General features: G+C 60.7%; 1 protein-coding gene across 1 annotated transcript in view; it reads right to left on the bottom strand.

Annotated features, from left to right (window-relative positions):
- The window catches only part of DSCAML1 (DS cell adhesion molecule like 1), a 242,116-nt gene that overhangs the window by 74,294 nt on the left and 151,614 nt on the right, over window positions 1–16,208 (bottom strand). Inside the window, 3 exon segments of the mRNA XM_056107577.1 lie at window positions 829–1,104; window positions 1,780–2,058; window positions 4,286–4,432. Coding sequence (XP_055963552.1) covers window positions 829–1,104; window positions 1,780–2,058; window positions 4,286–4,432 — 702 coding nt within the window.

Below are 16,208 nucleotides of genomic sequence, written 5' to 3'. Positions count from 1 at the left end.
TCCAACTAACCAACCACCCAACCACCAACTAGCCAATCAACCAGCCACCAAGCAACAATCCAACTACCAACCACCTACCAATTAACCAACTAACCATCCAAAAACCAACTATTTAAGAACCAACCACAACAACCAACCATTCACCAACCAACCACAAACTAACCAAACACCAACCAACCACCGAGACAACAACCAAGCATCAACAACCAACCACACAACCAATCACTCAACAACAAACACCAACACACCAACTAACCAACCAACCAAATAACCAGACAACAATCAATGATCCAGTAACCAACAAACAACAAACAACCACTCACCAACAAACCACCAAGCCAACAAAATAATCAAAGAACCAGCCAACAATCAATGATCCAATAACCAACAATCAACAACTACTCAACCAACCAACCAACCATCAAGAGAACAAACCAAACAGCCAGCCAACAATAAATGAGTCAATAACCAAGAAAAAACAACCACTCAACCAACCAACCACCAAACCAACAAACCAACCAAACAATGAACAACCAACCAACCAATCAACAACCAACCACCAACCAATCAATAACCAACTATCAATAAACCAGCCAACCACCAACAACCAATAACCAAAAACCAATCAGCAACCAACCAACCGTGCTCTCCACTCCAACTAGGGAAGGTGAGGAAGGTGTTTGCCTGGCAAGCTGAACCACAGCATTCTCCTCACTGTTCCCCATCTCGGCAGCTGGGGAAATGGGGGAGCCTGGGCGGGCACCTCTTGGTGGGACTCTGGGGGTCTGGAGCCCACCCCCACATGGGACTCTGGTCACCCCAGCTCACCCTCCAGTACAATAATGGCGAAGTCCTGGGCCGTCTGGGCCTTGCGGGTAGCAAAGCACTGGTAGGCCCCGGAGTGGCTCTTCTGGGCAGATGCGATGAGCAGAGTCTCGTTGCTGAGCCCGCGGATGGACACGGCCTCGTCAGGCCTCAGCAGCTCTGTGTTGCGGTACCAGCGGATGGAGAATTCTGGGGAGCCCATGAGCGCGCACGAGAGGATGACAGTGCTGCCGATGCCCGTCTTCAGCTTCTTTGGGGTCAGGGTCACGTGAAGCGGGTCTATGCCAGCCAAGATGATGGGGCACAGGGGCAGGGCAGGGAGCAAAAGAAAAGGCTTACTGCTTGCTGATGGTCAGTGCTCTGATTGGATAGTTGATCCATCATTGCTAAAGGCCCCCAAGGCCCGCGTGAATGAATGTACAGCAGGGCTGCTTCCTTTAGCACAGACACTGCTTCCCCACTAGGCCATGATGCCTGTGAGTCCACATGGTCCCATCCCCCTGTGACCTCGGGGCGGAGCCATAGTACAGCGGGTAGGGTGCTTGCCTTTCCTGCAGCTGATCCAGGTTCAACCTGCAGCATGCTCTAGGCCCCAAGCACCACCAGGAGTGATTCCTGAGTGCAGAGTCAGGAGTAACCCCTGAGCATTGCCAGATGTGGCCCCCAAATCCAAATAAATAAACCCTATGACCTCTGGGAGGATGGTGGGTAGGCAGGGGTGGGGGTGGGGGTGGGGACCATGAGCCCTAGTTTCAAAAGGTGCAGGGCGGTGATGGCCAGGTTGAGCTCCTTGACCTAGAGCCAATCACCAGACCTCAAAAGCAGCTGCCTCAGTTCTGAGCCCTCGCTTTTCCCTGGACGCCAACCAGGCTGGCCAGAGGTGGGCACCGCCTCCCATCTGGCACCCCGGGCTCTTCGGGGCTTCCCGGACAGGGACAGGGTTCTGACACTCACCGACCACCGTGAGGGTGCCGGTGACCTCGGCAGAGCCGAAGGTGTTGGTGACCTCGCAGATGTAGGCGCCGCTGTCCTCAGCCCGCAGGGCACTGATGCTCAGCCCTGTGATGCGCTTGGTCCAGCGGCTGTCGGCCGGGAGGGGCCGGCCGTCCTTCAGCCAGCGGATGGCCGGGAGCGGGTAGCCGGAGGCCGTGCAGGGCAGCTCCACTGTGAGGCCGGCCCTCACCTCCTGGGAGTGGAAGCCGTCCAGGATGGTGGGGACGGACTCGGCAGGATCTGGAAGGCAGAGGAGGTGAGTTGCCCCATCCAGCCTGGGCTGGGTGGATGAAGTGAGGAAGGAGCAGAGGCGCAATGCGGCCCTGAGTGAGCAACACCTAGGGTTTGTGTGTGCGGGAGCATGTGAGTGTGGCAGTGCATGTATTCGAGGGTGCGTGAAACTCTGTGTACATGTGGGAGAATGTGGGTGTGTGAGTGCGAGTGAAAGGATGCGCATGTGTGTGAAATTGCGTGGGGGTGGAAGTGTACCCGTGCAGATGTGTGCGCATGTGTGCGCATGTGTGCATGCGTATGTGAGCATGTGCATATGTGCACACGTGCTATGTGCACGCGAACATGTGCATGAATGTGTACGCGCATGTGCATTTGAGTGTGTGCATGTTAGTGTGCGAGTGTATGCATGTGCATGTGTGTGAGCGTGTGCACGCGTATGTGTGCATGTGTGAGCACGTGCTATGTGTGTGCGAGCATGTGGATGAATGTGTACGAGTGTGTGCATTGGAGTGTGTGTGCATGTGAGTGTGCGTGTCAGTGAGCAAGTATATACACGTGCACGTGTGTGAGCGTGTGCACGTGTGTGTAAGCATGTGTGCATGTGTGTGCGCATGTGTGTGCATGCCTGTGAGAGCTGGGGATGGAGCCCAGACCTCACAGCTGCCAGGCCCCACCACTGAGCCGCCTCTGGTCCCTTCTGAAGTGAAGGCTGAGAGCAGCCTCTGGTCCCTCCTGCGGTTTCTTGGGCCCTCAGGCACTTTTCCTGGTTGGGGCGTGGGCGAAGACTGTCCTTTTTGGACGAGAGATTCGAGAAGTCTCTGTCCCTCTCTACCTCCCAGAGCACGTCAGAAGGAGGGGTTTCTGGGGTGGGGAGCCAGGGTGCTAGTAGGCCTGAGCATCCTTGCCTGACTTTTGGGGGGCTCTGAGCTGCCTCCTGATCCCAGCACTGGCGGGCGGTGCAGACGGCGACAGACCCTCCTGCCAAAGTGCCTGAAGGATGTAGCATCCCGGCAGCTGGGCCCACGATGGCCCCGGTGCCCGCTGGCTCCCGCCGGCTCCTCGGCCTCTCACCCCCACCCCTCGAGGGAAGGGTTGGGATAAACAAACCCAGTGCCAGAGAAGAATTACTCAATGCGACACTTAATTGATGCAGAATACACAAATTCCAGGGCACACGGCAGAATTTACAAGCAGAGGGGCCGATGGGGCGGCGAGGGAGGGCGGGGGAGGGGATTAATCACCGAGTCTCAGGCGTGAAATTAAATTCCGAGGGAAAGAGGCTCTTTCATTACCCGGCGCAGGACTAGGGTGCTGTGCGGGCACAGGCGACAGCCTGCAGGGACCCAGCACTGCCAGGCGCAGGGCTGTGGGGTGGGGTGGGGGGCAGGAGGCCTCCCAGAAACCCCTCAGTCTGGGGGCTCAGGGCACCCTGGGGACCCGGCTCCTGGCTGAGACTGCCCTGGGGTGGCCTTTGGATCTTGTTGGCCACCGTCGAGGAAATCCAACTGTGGATGCCCTGTAGAAGGGAACCACAGACCCTTGGGATCAGAGAGATGGACAGTGGGTAAGGCGTCTGCTTTGCGGGTGACTGACCCAGGTTTGATCCCGTCACCGTTCAGAGCCCCCTGAGCCCAGGCAGGAGCGAGCCCTGAGCCCTGCCGGCTGCGATCCAAAAGCCCAAACTCAAACCAAACCCCAGACCAGGCCCACTGCACAGTCCCCACTGGGCGTGACACCATCCCTCACCGAGCACCCCAGGGCCCGGAGGGGAAGAGTGAAGCCCTCCCCCGCCATGAGGCACAGAGACACGGTGGCATAGCTGCACACGACCTTCTTCCCATCTCTCCAGTTCCCGCCCTGGCCCCCCGCCACCCCGGGGGGCTTCAGCTGATTCCTGGTTTCCAAGCCAAGCGGGGAGCAGGAGGTGGGGCCAGGACAGAGCCTAGCAGCTCTGTTCCTGGGGTCCATCCCCGTCTCCCCCTCTGAGCCCAGGCACTTCTGGAGGCCAGGAGAGACCAAGGGAGTGGATGGTTAGTCTCAGCTGCCCACTGCTAGATGGACACAGCAGGTTGGATCTGTGGCCTCCGGTCTTTCCCGGAGCCAGGCGGACACACGCAGAACCCTGAGGATGGGCGCCTGCATGCCACGCCAGGTGGGACCAGGCCCCCCCCCCCCCCCACTTCCCGTGGCTGCCACCCCCCCCCCCCCCCGGGTTCCCTGAATCCTGGCCTACCTGTCACGGAGAGGCGGGCACCGTTGCTCTGCCGCGTCTCCCCGCTGTACTTGTGCTTGGTGATGCAGCGGTAGGTGGACAGGGCGTCCTCCTTCTGGACGTCGGAGATGTACAGCCCGCCGTGGGCAGTGATAAAAAACCTGTTTTCTGGAGACACAATTGGGACACAGGCCATCAGTCCCCTGGCTGGGGCAGGGAGACGCGTCAGGACTTCACAGACAATGCTGGCTTTATGCCGGGCCTGCTGGGCGCTCCTGGGGGAGTTACTTGACCTCTCCGAGCCCGAGTTGTGCAAGGCACTGTAGAAGATCCGCCCTGAAGGGGATGCACTAGCCTGCAAAGCTCCCGGTCTGGCCCACATGGAGTGCTCCCGGGCCATGGTTAGTCTCACTGGGACTCTCCATGGCTCGCTGGTCCTGAAAGCGTCTGATGCCACCACCTGCCCCTTGCAGAGACGCTTGTGGAGACTCGGGTGCAGTGCTCAGGCCACGCAGCCCCCACTCGCCCCCTCCCCGCCTCTGTCCAGGTCTCGCAGCCCCCACTCGGGCCCTCCCTGGCCCAGCTCTTCCTCTGCCCTGGAGCCAAAGCCCAGCCCGGTCCACTTGACTGTCATCCATGTTCGAGGAGTGATGTCGGAGTCATGCCCGCCCCACCGTCACGTGTGCCGGGGAACCAGGAAGGAGACGAAGCGGCACCCTTGGGGGACGTGGGCAGAGGCGAGGTCAAGACCCTCCGGGAGATCCAGGGGTCCCCACCGGTTGGCTGTCCTCAGCTATCCCAGGTTTCTGCGACAGGGGGGTGGGCAGGGGGCGCGGGAGGGCACCCCTGTGCGGAAGAGCACCTAGTGTCACACTCAGCGGCAGGACAGACTCTGTCAGGCCAAACCCTGAACAGGAACCAGGGATGTGTACATGGAGCGGGGTGCGGGGGGCGCTTGAGCCCATGGCAGGGTCCTCCCAAGTCCTGGTTAGTCAGACCGAGAATCTAACTAGGCCCCGGCCCACCCTCTGGGGCCAGGCTGCCTCCCCGGGCAGGTGTGGGGGACCCCCAGCTCCCACTGCCCCTGTGGGTGGGGGGCACTGGTCAGCACAGAGGTACCCAGGGGGAAGGAAGATGGTGGGGAGAGGGCAGTGCTCACCCGCACAGGACACATGGCATCAGCAGATAGCCCATCAGCAGGAAGCATCTGGGAGCCCCACCCGCCTCAGATCCATCCTTTGGGCTGTGTGACCCCTCCCGCCCTCAATCCCCTCTCTGTTCCCTTACACCACACCCCAATCAAGTCCATCTCAGCACCTGGAAAGTGGGCACGCCCAGAGGCCAAGAAGCATATGGCCCTCACGCTGGCAAAGTCACGTGGCCTTCCTGCGACCATCTCCAGGGACGGGCCCCGTGCAGCCTCACCCCCAGCCCAGTGCCAAGGGCTGCTACTTCCTCCCAGGCTCTCCTTGGGCCACCTCAGGGGCAGTGCCAACCCTGTGGAGAGTTCTAGGGAAACCTTCCATCCCTCATCCCCGACGCCCTCCCTCCCACTGCCAACCCCATCCCTGCCCGTCTTTCTTGCGAGTGAAGCGGACCAGGACTTGATTTTTATTTTATTTTTAATTAATTAATTAATTAATTTTTGCTTTTTGGGTCACACCTAGCAATGCTCAGGGGTTACTCCTGGCTCTGCACTCAGGAATTACTCCTGACAGTGCTTGGGGGACCATATGGGATGCTGGGAATCGAACCTGGGTCAGCCACGTGCAAGGCAAACACCCTACCGGCTGTGCTATTGCTCCAGCCCCATGGACCTGATTTTTAAATGAAGTTTTGCTTTGTTTGGGGGACACACCCATCGTGCTCAGGGATCGCTCCTGGTGGGCTCAGGGGACCCCCTGGGGTGCTGGGGATCCAACCTGGGCTAGTCGCCTGCAAGGCAAGTGCCCTCCACACAGTTCTATCTCTCTGATCCGCCCCAGCCCGACTTTAACTTTTAATCACTATTGACTTCACAGGGGTTCAGATAACGTCCTCAGGCGGGGTCTGCCTGGCTTTCTACCGCACGTTGCTTGGTCTGTACTTATTCCTCCCCCTCCTTCCCGCACGTCGTTGTGGGGGGCACGTGGTCAGTGGTGGGGCCCTTACCTGGCTGGCCGAGCAGAGCTGCCTTGTCCAGCCCCTGCCCGAGGGGAAGGAGCTCAGGTTCTGCCCACTGCACACAGGCTCTTGGCCAGCTCGGGGGCCACACCTGGCTCCTTGCTAAGGTGCATTTCAGGGTACCCCGCTCCAGATGTGTGTACCAGGGTCCCCTGGACCCTGGACCCAGGACCCCTGCCCTGCCCGGCAGCACTCATGCAGGCATGTGCTGACACCCCTGGATGTGGAAGGGGTGGGAGCCACGCCCTGCAGCGGGGATCCAAGGGAAGTCCCCCCCAAAAGGTTTCGCTCCTCCAAACTGCCTTGAGGCCAAGATGTCTGAGCCCAGCCAAGGGTGCCAGGGCTTGGGACTTTGTTTCCGGAGTGGCACTGCCAGGGTGAGGTGGAGGGGGCTGCTGCTCCGCTGAAGTACCAGGAGGAAGTGGGGGTGGGGGTGGGGTCGTGAGGAAAAGCAGCTCCCTCCCCCACACCGAGCCCAGCAGCACCCAGGCCCCTGGGACAGCACGGTGCCCAGCACCCCAGGACCTCAGCGCAGGGGCCCAAGTGGCATCTGGAGCCGGGAAGGGGGTGCGGCCGGTGGCGGTGGTGGGAGCTGGGTTTCCATGGTAACCAGCAGCTGCTGCATCTGATGTTTCTCTTCGTTCATTGTCCTCATTTCCCCCCTCCCCTGCGCTGTGCATATTTAATTGCAGCAACATTTCCAGACACCGTGTACGGCCCCTCCCGAAACAAAGGGCTGGGGGGGTGCGGGGTGGGGAGGAGAAATCAGGGGTATTATGTGCGTCCCTCTGGGGGGGCTTGTGTGACAACAGAGCTGCATGTTTGATGAGGATGAGATGATGGGGCCCACTGGGGAGCCTAAGCGGCGGCAGCGGGCTGTGCGGAGCTGGGAGTCGCCGCTGGCGGGGTGAGGGGAAGTGGTGTTGCCGGATGGGGGGGGATTCCGGGGGCAGGGGACAGCACTGTACCCTGATGGGACGAGCCACCCCTGGGGTCCCCTCCACGGGGCTCCCCATCCCCGGAGGCCCAGGTCAGCAGGAGGAAGTCCAGCATGGCCAAGCCCATTTGGAAAGGGGCCTCCGGGGTCACTCCCTGGTTGACCCCGTAACTGGGGAGTCGGGGCACGAAGGACTTTGGTCCATCTGGAGTCAGTGACGACTGCTCCTCCCTGCCTGTGGTGTCCCCAAGAAAGGGGGTCCAGTGGAAGTCCCTTAGGTGCTCACACGAGGACACTGGGCGGGATTTGAGGTGCAGCCTGGCTCGCCTCAGAAGATGTGGGGTCTCAGCGCAGGGTGTTGGATGGCAACGGGGGTCTGTGGCTGTGTGTGGCTCCACCCTCTACTCCCTGACCCTGGGCGGCCACCGCCGCCGCTTCAAGAAAACCCCAGTGTTTCTTGAGCACCTGTTATGTACCAGGCCCAGAGTCTCCTTCGGTCCCTACGGCCCCCCCATGGAGTGAATCTGAGGAACAACCATGAACCGAGGTGCAGGGAGGGGACATGAGCCCTCAGAGCAACACCACTAATGAGAGGACTGGCCCTGGTGTACTTCGGGATTGAGCCAGAGATGCTCCGAGAGGTCTGTGAGGGCGTGAGGGCACAAGGCTGCCTCTGCCCGAGCCTCTGGCAGTAGCTTTTCACTACTCAAGGAAGGGCGCGGGCGGTTGCAGTGGGAAGGGCGCCTGCCTTGTGTGGTGCCAACCACTGGAGGATGGCGGGTATGGCCACCGGAAGTGATCCGAGAGTGTGGAGAGCAGCACCGTGGGCGGTGGACCCTGCACCCCCAGAGTGGGTGGCTCCCCCCTTGGGCTTCTGTTGGACCCCATGGATGCGGTGACGATGGAGCGTCCCCAGCCTGGAACTCAGCCCTGCCTCTGCCACCTCACCGCCACCCTCTGTGATGACCCGAGCGACTGTCAGCACTGGGGGGTCTGGGGAAGGGGGTGAGGGGGCTTGGTGGGAGTCAGTAGAGAGTAGAGGGCACAGAAGGGCCGATGGGCAGGGGTTGCTCCCGGGGCTGGAGCGCGGGCTTGTCTGCACCCCGATTCCTTCCCCGGTGCGGCCCCAAGTCCCCCCACAGGGCTGGCTCTGAGCACTGCAGCATCAGGGCTGTCGAGGGTAGAGCAAGGGCTCCCTGTCCGCACTGGACAGCCCCCCACACCCCATAAAGGAGGGTCCCTCGAGGGAGAGGAGCCTGGGGCGGTGCCCCGGGGCAGCTGGAGGTAGTGGAGAGGGCTGAGTCCTCCCCCTGCGCTGCCTGACCCGGAAGTGGTGGGACGACTCCCGAGGAGTGGGGGGGCAGGGAGCCCAACCCTCAGGCCTTTGCTTCCAGCACTGGCTGTGCGTCAGTCACCTCCAGAGCTTGGAGAGTCTTGGAGAGACCCTCGAGGGCTGCGGCTTGGGCTCTGGGGGTGATGAGATGTGCAATCAGGGTGGGGTGCAGTGGGGTGAAAGGCATGCCTGCCCCGTCACTGCGCGTGAGGATGACAGGACAGTCCCCTCGGGGCCGCACTTCTCCTGCCGGAACTCGGAACTCGGAGCCAGCAATCGAGGCTTTGTCCCGGGGTGCTGCCGGGTTCCGCTGGAGACCCCCCCAAAGCAGTTCCACACATGTTAATCCCCATATGTGACCCCTTCTGGGCACGTGAGGCCAAGGGTGAGGAGGCTCTCCCCTGCCCCCAATCTGACTTGGCGCAAATTACCCCCACTTCCTCCCCAACAGCCAGGGAAGAGAGAATATACTCCCTTCCCCACTCCACCTCTGTGACCTGGGGGCTCCGCCAGGCGACCCATAAGCCACAGCACTGTGTCTCTCTTCCGGGAGGTCAGAATGCCGGTCCCAGAGAGAGAAAGAGCACATACCCCCACTTCCTGAGCACCCCAGAGGCCTGCATGGAGGAGGCGGCTTTCCCAGAGAAGAAGACATGAGGGTGCTTGCGGGGTGGTGGAGGTGCAGGGTAGAGAGAAGCAGGGTCAGCTGCTCCCCTCTGACTGCCGAGCCTTCTCCAGCTGAGCCTTCCGGACCTCATGGCGCTACGGCTCCTGCCTCTCGCCGCGTGTGTGTGTGTGTGTGTGTGTGTGTGTGTGTGTGTGTGTGTGTGTGTGTGTGTTGCATGTGGGGGGGGGCTTCCATTTTGCCACATGGGGGAAGCCTTGCCAGTCCCCAGTCAGGTTCCCGCTACACATTTCCTAAACAACATGTCGGCCCCTCAAGGCAGTTTCCTCCCCGTTTTGCTGGTTAGAACCGGAACAACGCAGAGAAGTTTCTCAGCCTGGATCTGAACGTGCCTCCTCCAGGGAGCCTGCCCAGATGAACCCACTCCTGAGCACCTTCCCAGCTGGGACGCACCGCCGAGCCAAGGAGGCTCTTAGGACACGTGGCGTTTGATTTGGGCAGAGTGGAGGGGGTCAGGTGCTTGCCATGCCCGGGGCTGATCTTGGTTGGATCCCTCAGCCTCCTCCGTGGTGCCCGAGCACTGCCAAGAGTGATCTCTGAGCACCACTGGGTGTGGCCCCAAAATAAAATTTAAAAAAAGAAGTGCTAGTATAGGGGCAAACCATGGGGGACCCTAGGGGAGGTGGGGAGGTGACCCTGATGGTCACCAGGTAGGCCAGGAGAGAAGGCATGGGGGTGGGGGTGTCATGGGGTGCAGAGACCTGGGCATGGGTGGGCTGGGAAGCGGTCCTGGGCGCCCAGGACCCTGTGGTCCAGCAAATCTCTGCTCCTGCCCTGAGCCCTGAGCTCAGACCGCCGCAGTCAGAGGACACTGGCCCACACCCGCCAGCTGCTGGGGCCAGAACTGAGCTGTCCCAGGGGGATGGGGGCGGGGGAGAGTGAGGTGTGCCCAGCACAGAGTGGGCACTCGGGGGTGAAGATTGAGGATCCGGTGAAGGCCTCGAGAGCTGCTGGGTGCAGGACCGTCACATTCTCATAAGAAAAAGTTGCGGGGGTCTGCTCCAACCTCGCCCCTGTGAGCTGAGCCGTGTGGACGGGCCCCTCACCTCCCGGCGGGGACTGACCTCAGAGCAGGGGCCGGGGCACGGGTTGGCAGTGGGGGTGGGATGACTGTCCAGGGCCCCTGAGATCTGGAAGGGGTACTGCACTGTGCAGGAGGAAGTGGGGTCTGGGGGGGCGGGAGGATGGTCTAGAGGAGGACAGGGTGGGGTCACAGCAGGAGGGACAGGCCCCCCCCCGTCTCTTTCTCTCTCTGCTCCTTTCTTCTAAAGACAGCTCTATCTTTTCTCTAGTACAGGATTAGCACACATCTCTCATTCTCCTATTGCAACAAGATTTTATTTCTAATTATGCTGTAATAAAACTGGAGCGCTCCCAGGCTTCCTTTCAAATGACTTGTACACACACTGCGGATGGGATCCTCCTCAGCCCCATTGTAATAGCGTTTCCCTGACATTCATTAGACATGCATGAGAGGGGCGCTTTAAGAATAGAATTGCATTTAAATGGATTTGCTGAGAGAGGAAGATGAAAAAAAGAGAGAGAGAGAGAAAGAGAGAGAGAGCGAGCGAGCGAGGGGCTTGGCGGGGAGAGGGAGAGAGGTTTGTTGAACAAACTATGAAAACAAGACGCCATAATAACAGGGTGCTGAAAAGGGGCCTCTTTCTTCCCCGCACATGGCAGCGCCTGGCAGAGCCCAGCCGGGCGCCTCCAGCCCTCCCAGGAGCCCCCCCTCACCCCCCGCCCCTACTTTTCTCTCCCTCACTGGGGGCGCTCCTGGCTCTATGGATCAGCGGCCCCCGGGGTAATGGAAATAACTGTTATCACCATTCGGGAAAGCTGCCCGGCTTCCGCAGACCCCCAGTAGCCAGGCGGTCACGGGGAGCGGGCCCCGGGGCCTGGGGTGCAGGTGGCAGCAGCCTGGCTTTGCTCACATCTCTGGGGGGCCCCTCTGTCCCTCTCTGAATGCCCCCCACCCTGTTCCTGCTCCTTAAGGCTGCGGCGAAAGTCAGGGCTTTCTCTCCCTGGGAGGGGGCTTTCGGAACCACACGGGGGAGGAAGGGGCGTCCTTCTGCGTCCATGTGGCCCACCCCAGTCATCACAAGCCTCTCGGTCCCCTCAAGTGGACACGGGCCAAGCTGAGACCACCACGCTTCTCTTGGCTCCCTTGATGACCTGTGTCCAGCCAGGCTGGTCCCCTCAGTCCCCAAGAGCTCGGCCTTCCTGCCTCTGTCCACACCTCTGGTGGCGGCGTCCCCCAGGCTCAGCCCAGTCCATGCGCCTGGGGTGAGGTGGATTCCGAGTCATCAAGGGCCTGGCACCCGCCCTCCCCCGGGCAATGCCTCGGGGCCGCCGGCATGGGGTTAAGGCTTGCCCTCGGGCCGGACCCCTACCCTGCGGCAGCCTCACGGGTTCCCAAGAGAGGAGGCAGCCTGGCTCAGAGGAAGCCCACCCGAAGGCATGCTGGGGCCAGGCTGGTACCCTGGGGTGTCCTCCGCTGTGCCCCCCATATGGCCGTCTCTCTGGAAGCTCCCCTGAGCGGCCACTAACGCAGACTCCACAGCACCCCTCCAGCCCGTTTGGGCACCTGCTCCGGGTCTGTCCCCCGCTCTGTGGTGGGCGATTCCTAAGGCACTCCGGGAGCCACTCTTGTATCCCCAATAGACAGTGGGGCCGGAAGGGGGCCACGGGGTGGGGACACCTGGGCTGGGGCAGGGACACGCTGTAGCCCTACGGGTCGGTAGCTGGGAGTCCTGCAGCCTCAGCCCCCAAACCAGGAGGGCAGCATGGAGCGACCCCCCCCACCCCACCCTGAGGGCTCTGGACACTCAGTGGCAGCTTTTAGTGCTCAGCTTTCAGTGCTCATCTCTCAGTGCTCGGCCTTCAGTGCTCAGCTTTCAGTGCTCGTAACTCCTCTGCCACGTTCTTTCCTGCCCCTCTGGTGACAGGGAGGGTGGAGTCAGGGGTGAATGACGGAGCCGGCTGAGTGTCTCCAGCAGGGGAGAGGCCTAAAGGACACGGTGGGGACTGGCTTGGGGGGTGTTCTGGGCCCAGGGGGTGACAAGGCTGTCCCCCAGGCCCACTCTGCACGTCCAGTGCACGCCCATGCTGCTCATATGCCGTGGAGAGGAGAGAACCCCCACGAGTGACCGGAGCCCCCATGGGTCAAGAGAACCTTCTAGGTCCGTCTTTCTCTGTAGCCCCTGGTTCGGCCCAGGTGGGAGCGAACGGGTAAGGCAGATCCCGGAATGGGGCAGCCCCCTGGCCACTGTCCCAGCACCCCTGACAGATAAGCCGGGAGTGGGGGGCTCCTACTGAGTTACACGCCTCCCTAGGTCTCTGGCTCAAACACAAGGCCACCAGGACATGAACCCAGATCCCCTGTCACACACTGCTCACCAGGAGGCCCAAAGCCCCCCGATGCCACAAGCCATCTGCGGCGGTACAAGCATCCTCTGAGACTTGGGCGGGGGGCAGCTCCCCAGCCAGGTGCCCAGGGACCCAGGTCTGTGCTGGGGGTGTGTTCCCAGGAAATCCTGCCCCACTCTGCAGCCGGGTCCTCCCATACCCCACCCCCCGCCCCCGTACAGCCCTGGTCCCACCCGGCGGGGAACAATCCTGCCTCCCCACCCCCTGTGGCACTTGGGGTTCTGAGCTCATGCACCAGACAAGTGCAGTTTCTTTCTTTCTTTCTTTCTTTTGGGGTCACACCCAGTGATGCACAGGGGTTACTCCTGGTTCATGCACTCAGGAGTTACTCCTGGCGGTGCTCAGGGGACCATATGGGATGCTGGGAATCGAACCCGGGTCGGCCACGTGCAAGGCAAACACCCAACCTGCTGTGCTATCACTCCAGCCCCAACAAATGCAGTTTCCCACCTCTCACTCGGATGCTTTCTAAGTGGTTGGTCACAAAACTGCACACGAGGCTCCAGCCCCGCCTCCTCTGACCCCAGCAATCTCATCGTGAGTCCCGCCAGGCATTGGCCTTGCCCTGGACAAGCGGGCCCTGTTGACCCCGAGTCCGGGTCTGTCCCAGGCCATGAGCAGCCTGGGAGCCTTCTGGAGGTCGTGCTCCCTGCGCCACAGCCCTGCTCACCTCTTCCGCAGGATTCTCGGTGCCTGCGTCCTTCTTCCTACCCAACTGATGACCAATGTTTGGGGCTGGAAGGCCGCAGGGCCTGCCCTGCAGAGGTCCTGAGAGTGTGTCAGAGGGGCCCAGGAGAGAGGACCAGTTTGATAAAAAACAGTGACGAGAGTCACTCCGGGTGGAAGCCAAATTAGAGGGTCAAGTTTGAAGAATTGTGACCCCCCCACACCAGCTAATTTTAGTCTTGAAGAGCTTTCGAAAGGGGCACTGTAGCACTGTCCTCCCATTGTTCATCGTTTTGCTCGAGCGGGCCCAGTAACATCTCCATTGTGAGACTTGTCGTTACTGTGTTTGACATATCGAATACGTCACGGGGAGCTTGCCAGGCTCTGCTGTGCGGGCAAGATACTCTCGGTAGCTTGCCGGGCTCTCCGAGAGGGGCGGAGGAATTGAACCCGGGTCGGCTGGGCCGGCCAAGTGCTAGGCAAATGCCCTACCACTGTGCTATTGCTCCAGCTCAGTTAAAAGGGGTAACAGGCACAAATTGAGCATCTATCACAGGCTGCCTCCTGGCAGTGGGGCCGCACCCTTTCAATGCCACTGCACATAGCAGACGGGTGCTCACACCCTGATGTGCAGAGAACAGTGAGGATCTGACTGCAGGGTCAGGTGGCATTGGTGCCACGGGGCTGGGTCCTGCCAGCCTCAGTGCCAAGGCTCCTCTCCAGAGCCTCGGGGCCTGGGGGCGTTAGGGGATGCAGCTGGGGAATGGGCAGTGCCCACTGAGGTCCCCTCCATCACTTGTACCCCAGTTCTACTCATTTGTTTCTTGATGGGGGCCACACCTGGAGGTGCTCAGGGCTCACGTCTGGCTCAGTGCTCAGGGATCACTCCTGGAAGAGCTCTGGGGATTGAGCTGAGGTTGGTCATGTGCAAAGCAAGAGCTTTAACCCCTGTCTGATCTCTCCGGCCCCAGGCCCAGCTGGATTTCACTCCTGATTCTCCAGTGACACAGAGTTCAGGGGGTTAGCTGTCCCCTGTGTGTCTGGGATCTGCCGCACACACCGTCCATGCCTCAGGCCATTCCAAGTCTCCGAAGGTCCTCCAGATCCCTGCCTCCCACCCAACCCCTCTCCCACATGACCAAGTCTGAAAGTCAGTTGTTTTTTTTTTTAACTTTGTTTCGGGGTCACACCCAGTGGTGCTCAGAGCTTATTCTGGCTCAGCACTTAGGCATCCCTCCTGGCAGGGCTGGGGGGGTATCTGGGGGTGCCGTGAGTGGGACTCGGGTTGGCCAGATGCAAGGCCTTACCCGCTGCACTGTCTCTCCAGCCCAGTGTTGCTTTTTGGCTTCTTGGCTTGAAGCGCGTGTTTCAGCCCTGTGTGTCTCCGGGCAATGCAGCTTGGAGGCAGTTGCTACTCCCAGCACTGCCAAAGCAGGGGTGCGGTAGGGGGGTGGGGGGAGGTATCAGGGTAGGGACTGGAAACAGCAGCGGCAGCAAAAAAAGAAAACAAAAAAAAAACAGGGTGCCCAGGCGTGGAAGATATCCACAGGCAAATCAGCAGTTACACGATCAAAGAACAAGTAGGAATTAATCTCCCCGAGGTGGTCCAGAGCCCGTGATGGCAGAAGAAAATTACAGGAAAGGAGACAGGAGCATTATAGCATGAAGGGGAGGGGACCAGAGATTCCCGTGGCTAATCCTGTTAACGAGACAATTTCTTATCAAACTCATTATGTTCCTGAAAGGAGGGGGGAGGGGAGGGGGAGGGGAGGGGTGGGGGAGGGGAGGGGTGTCCCCCGGGAGAAGGAAGGAGAGAGGAGGGAGCCTGTGAACCCAGCCAACGGGGGCTGGGGACAGGGGCAGCATCTGAGACGTGAAGCCTGGGACTGTCTGCCGGGGGGGACGGGGTGGGAAGTGGGGGTCCAGGCCTCCCCCTGAGGGTCGTTGGGAGCGCACAGACAGCAGAAGGAACCCGCGGGGCCCAGCGCCTCTCTGGTCTCTGCCCAAATCCCTTCCGTCTCTCGTGGATGGGGTGGGTCACCCCGTTGACATGGAGGCCATCATACACCCAACATCCATTCACACGCACCTTCCTGTCCAGGCACCCGGGAGGATCCTGTCCCCCCCCACCCCGCCCCCAGGGACTGGACAAGGCAGGTGGTCAGGTCCTCCCCACAGGGGGCCCTTTGGGGCAAAAACTATTAAACCATTTTCTCCTCTTGAAAACAGGAAGGCTTGAATCCTGCCCTGTCTACTCACGGGGGCCCTCAAGAGAGGCCCGTGGGCTTGAAGCTGGAGGCCGTTAGCACAGGGCAGGGGGTGGGAGGGCATGGGGGCTGGAGCTGCCACTCTGTAGTGGAGGCGGAGAAGCACATCAGGGAGTCTGGGCTGCAGTCCCGGACCCTCGGAGCCTCGTGAATCCCGACTCCTGACTCCCTCTGCCCGGTCCAGAGGCACAAGGGACCCCAGAAATCAGGTCGTGAAGCAAAGAGGGTGCCCTCCGCCAACTCCAGGGTAAGGGCCAGAGAAGGACAAAGTGTCCTGGGCAGGCACCACGGAGTGAGAGATCAGGGCCCCAGGCAGGCCATGAGGCCACTCAGGTAGAGGAGACACAGAGGAACATTCCACGAAAGCACTCCCACACCTTGGTGTTCTGCCACCTCCGGGGTGGAGACCCAAAGATGCTTGAGAGCTTTCTCAGGTCAAGTTCAAGCCCAGTCCCTGCCCTCAG

The sequence above is a fragment of the Sorex fumeus genome, unplaced genomic scaffold (genome assembly GCF_029834395.1).
Source record: "Sorex fumeus unplaced genomic scaffold, SorFum_2.1 ptg000169l, whole genome shotgun sequence".
In the NCBI taxonomy this organism is placed as follows: domain Eukaryota; kingdom Metazoa; phylum Chordata; class Mammalia; order Eulipotyphla; family Soricidae; genus Sorex; species Sorex fumeus.
The sequence above is the reverse complement of the archived record's forward strand: the minus strand, read 5'-3'. Positions and strand labels throughout refer to the sequence as shown.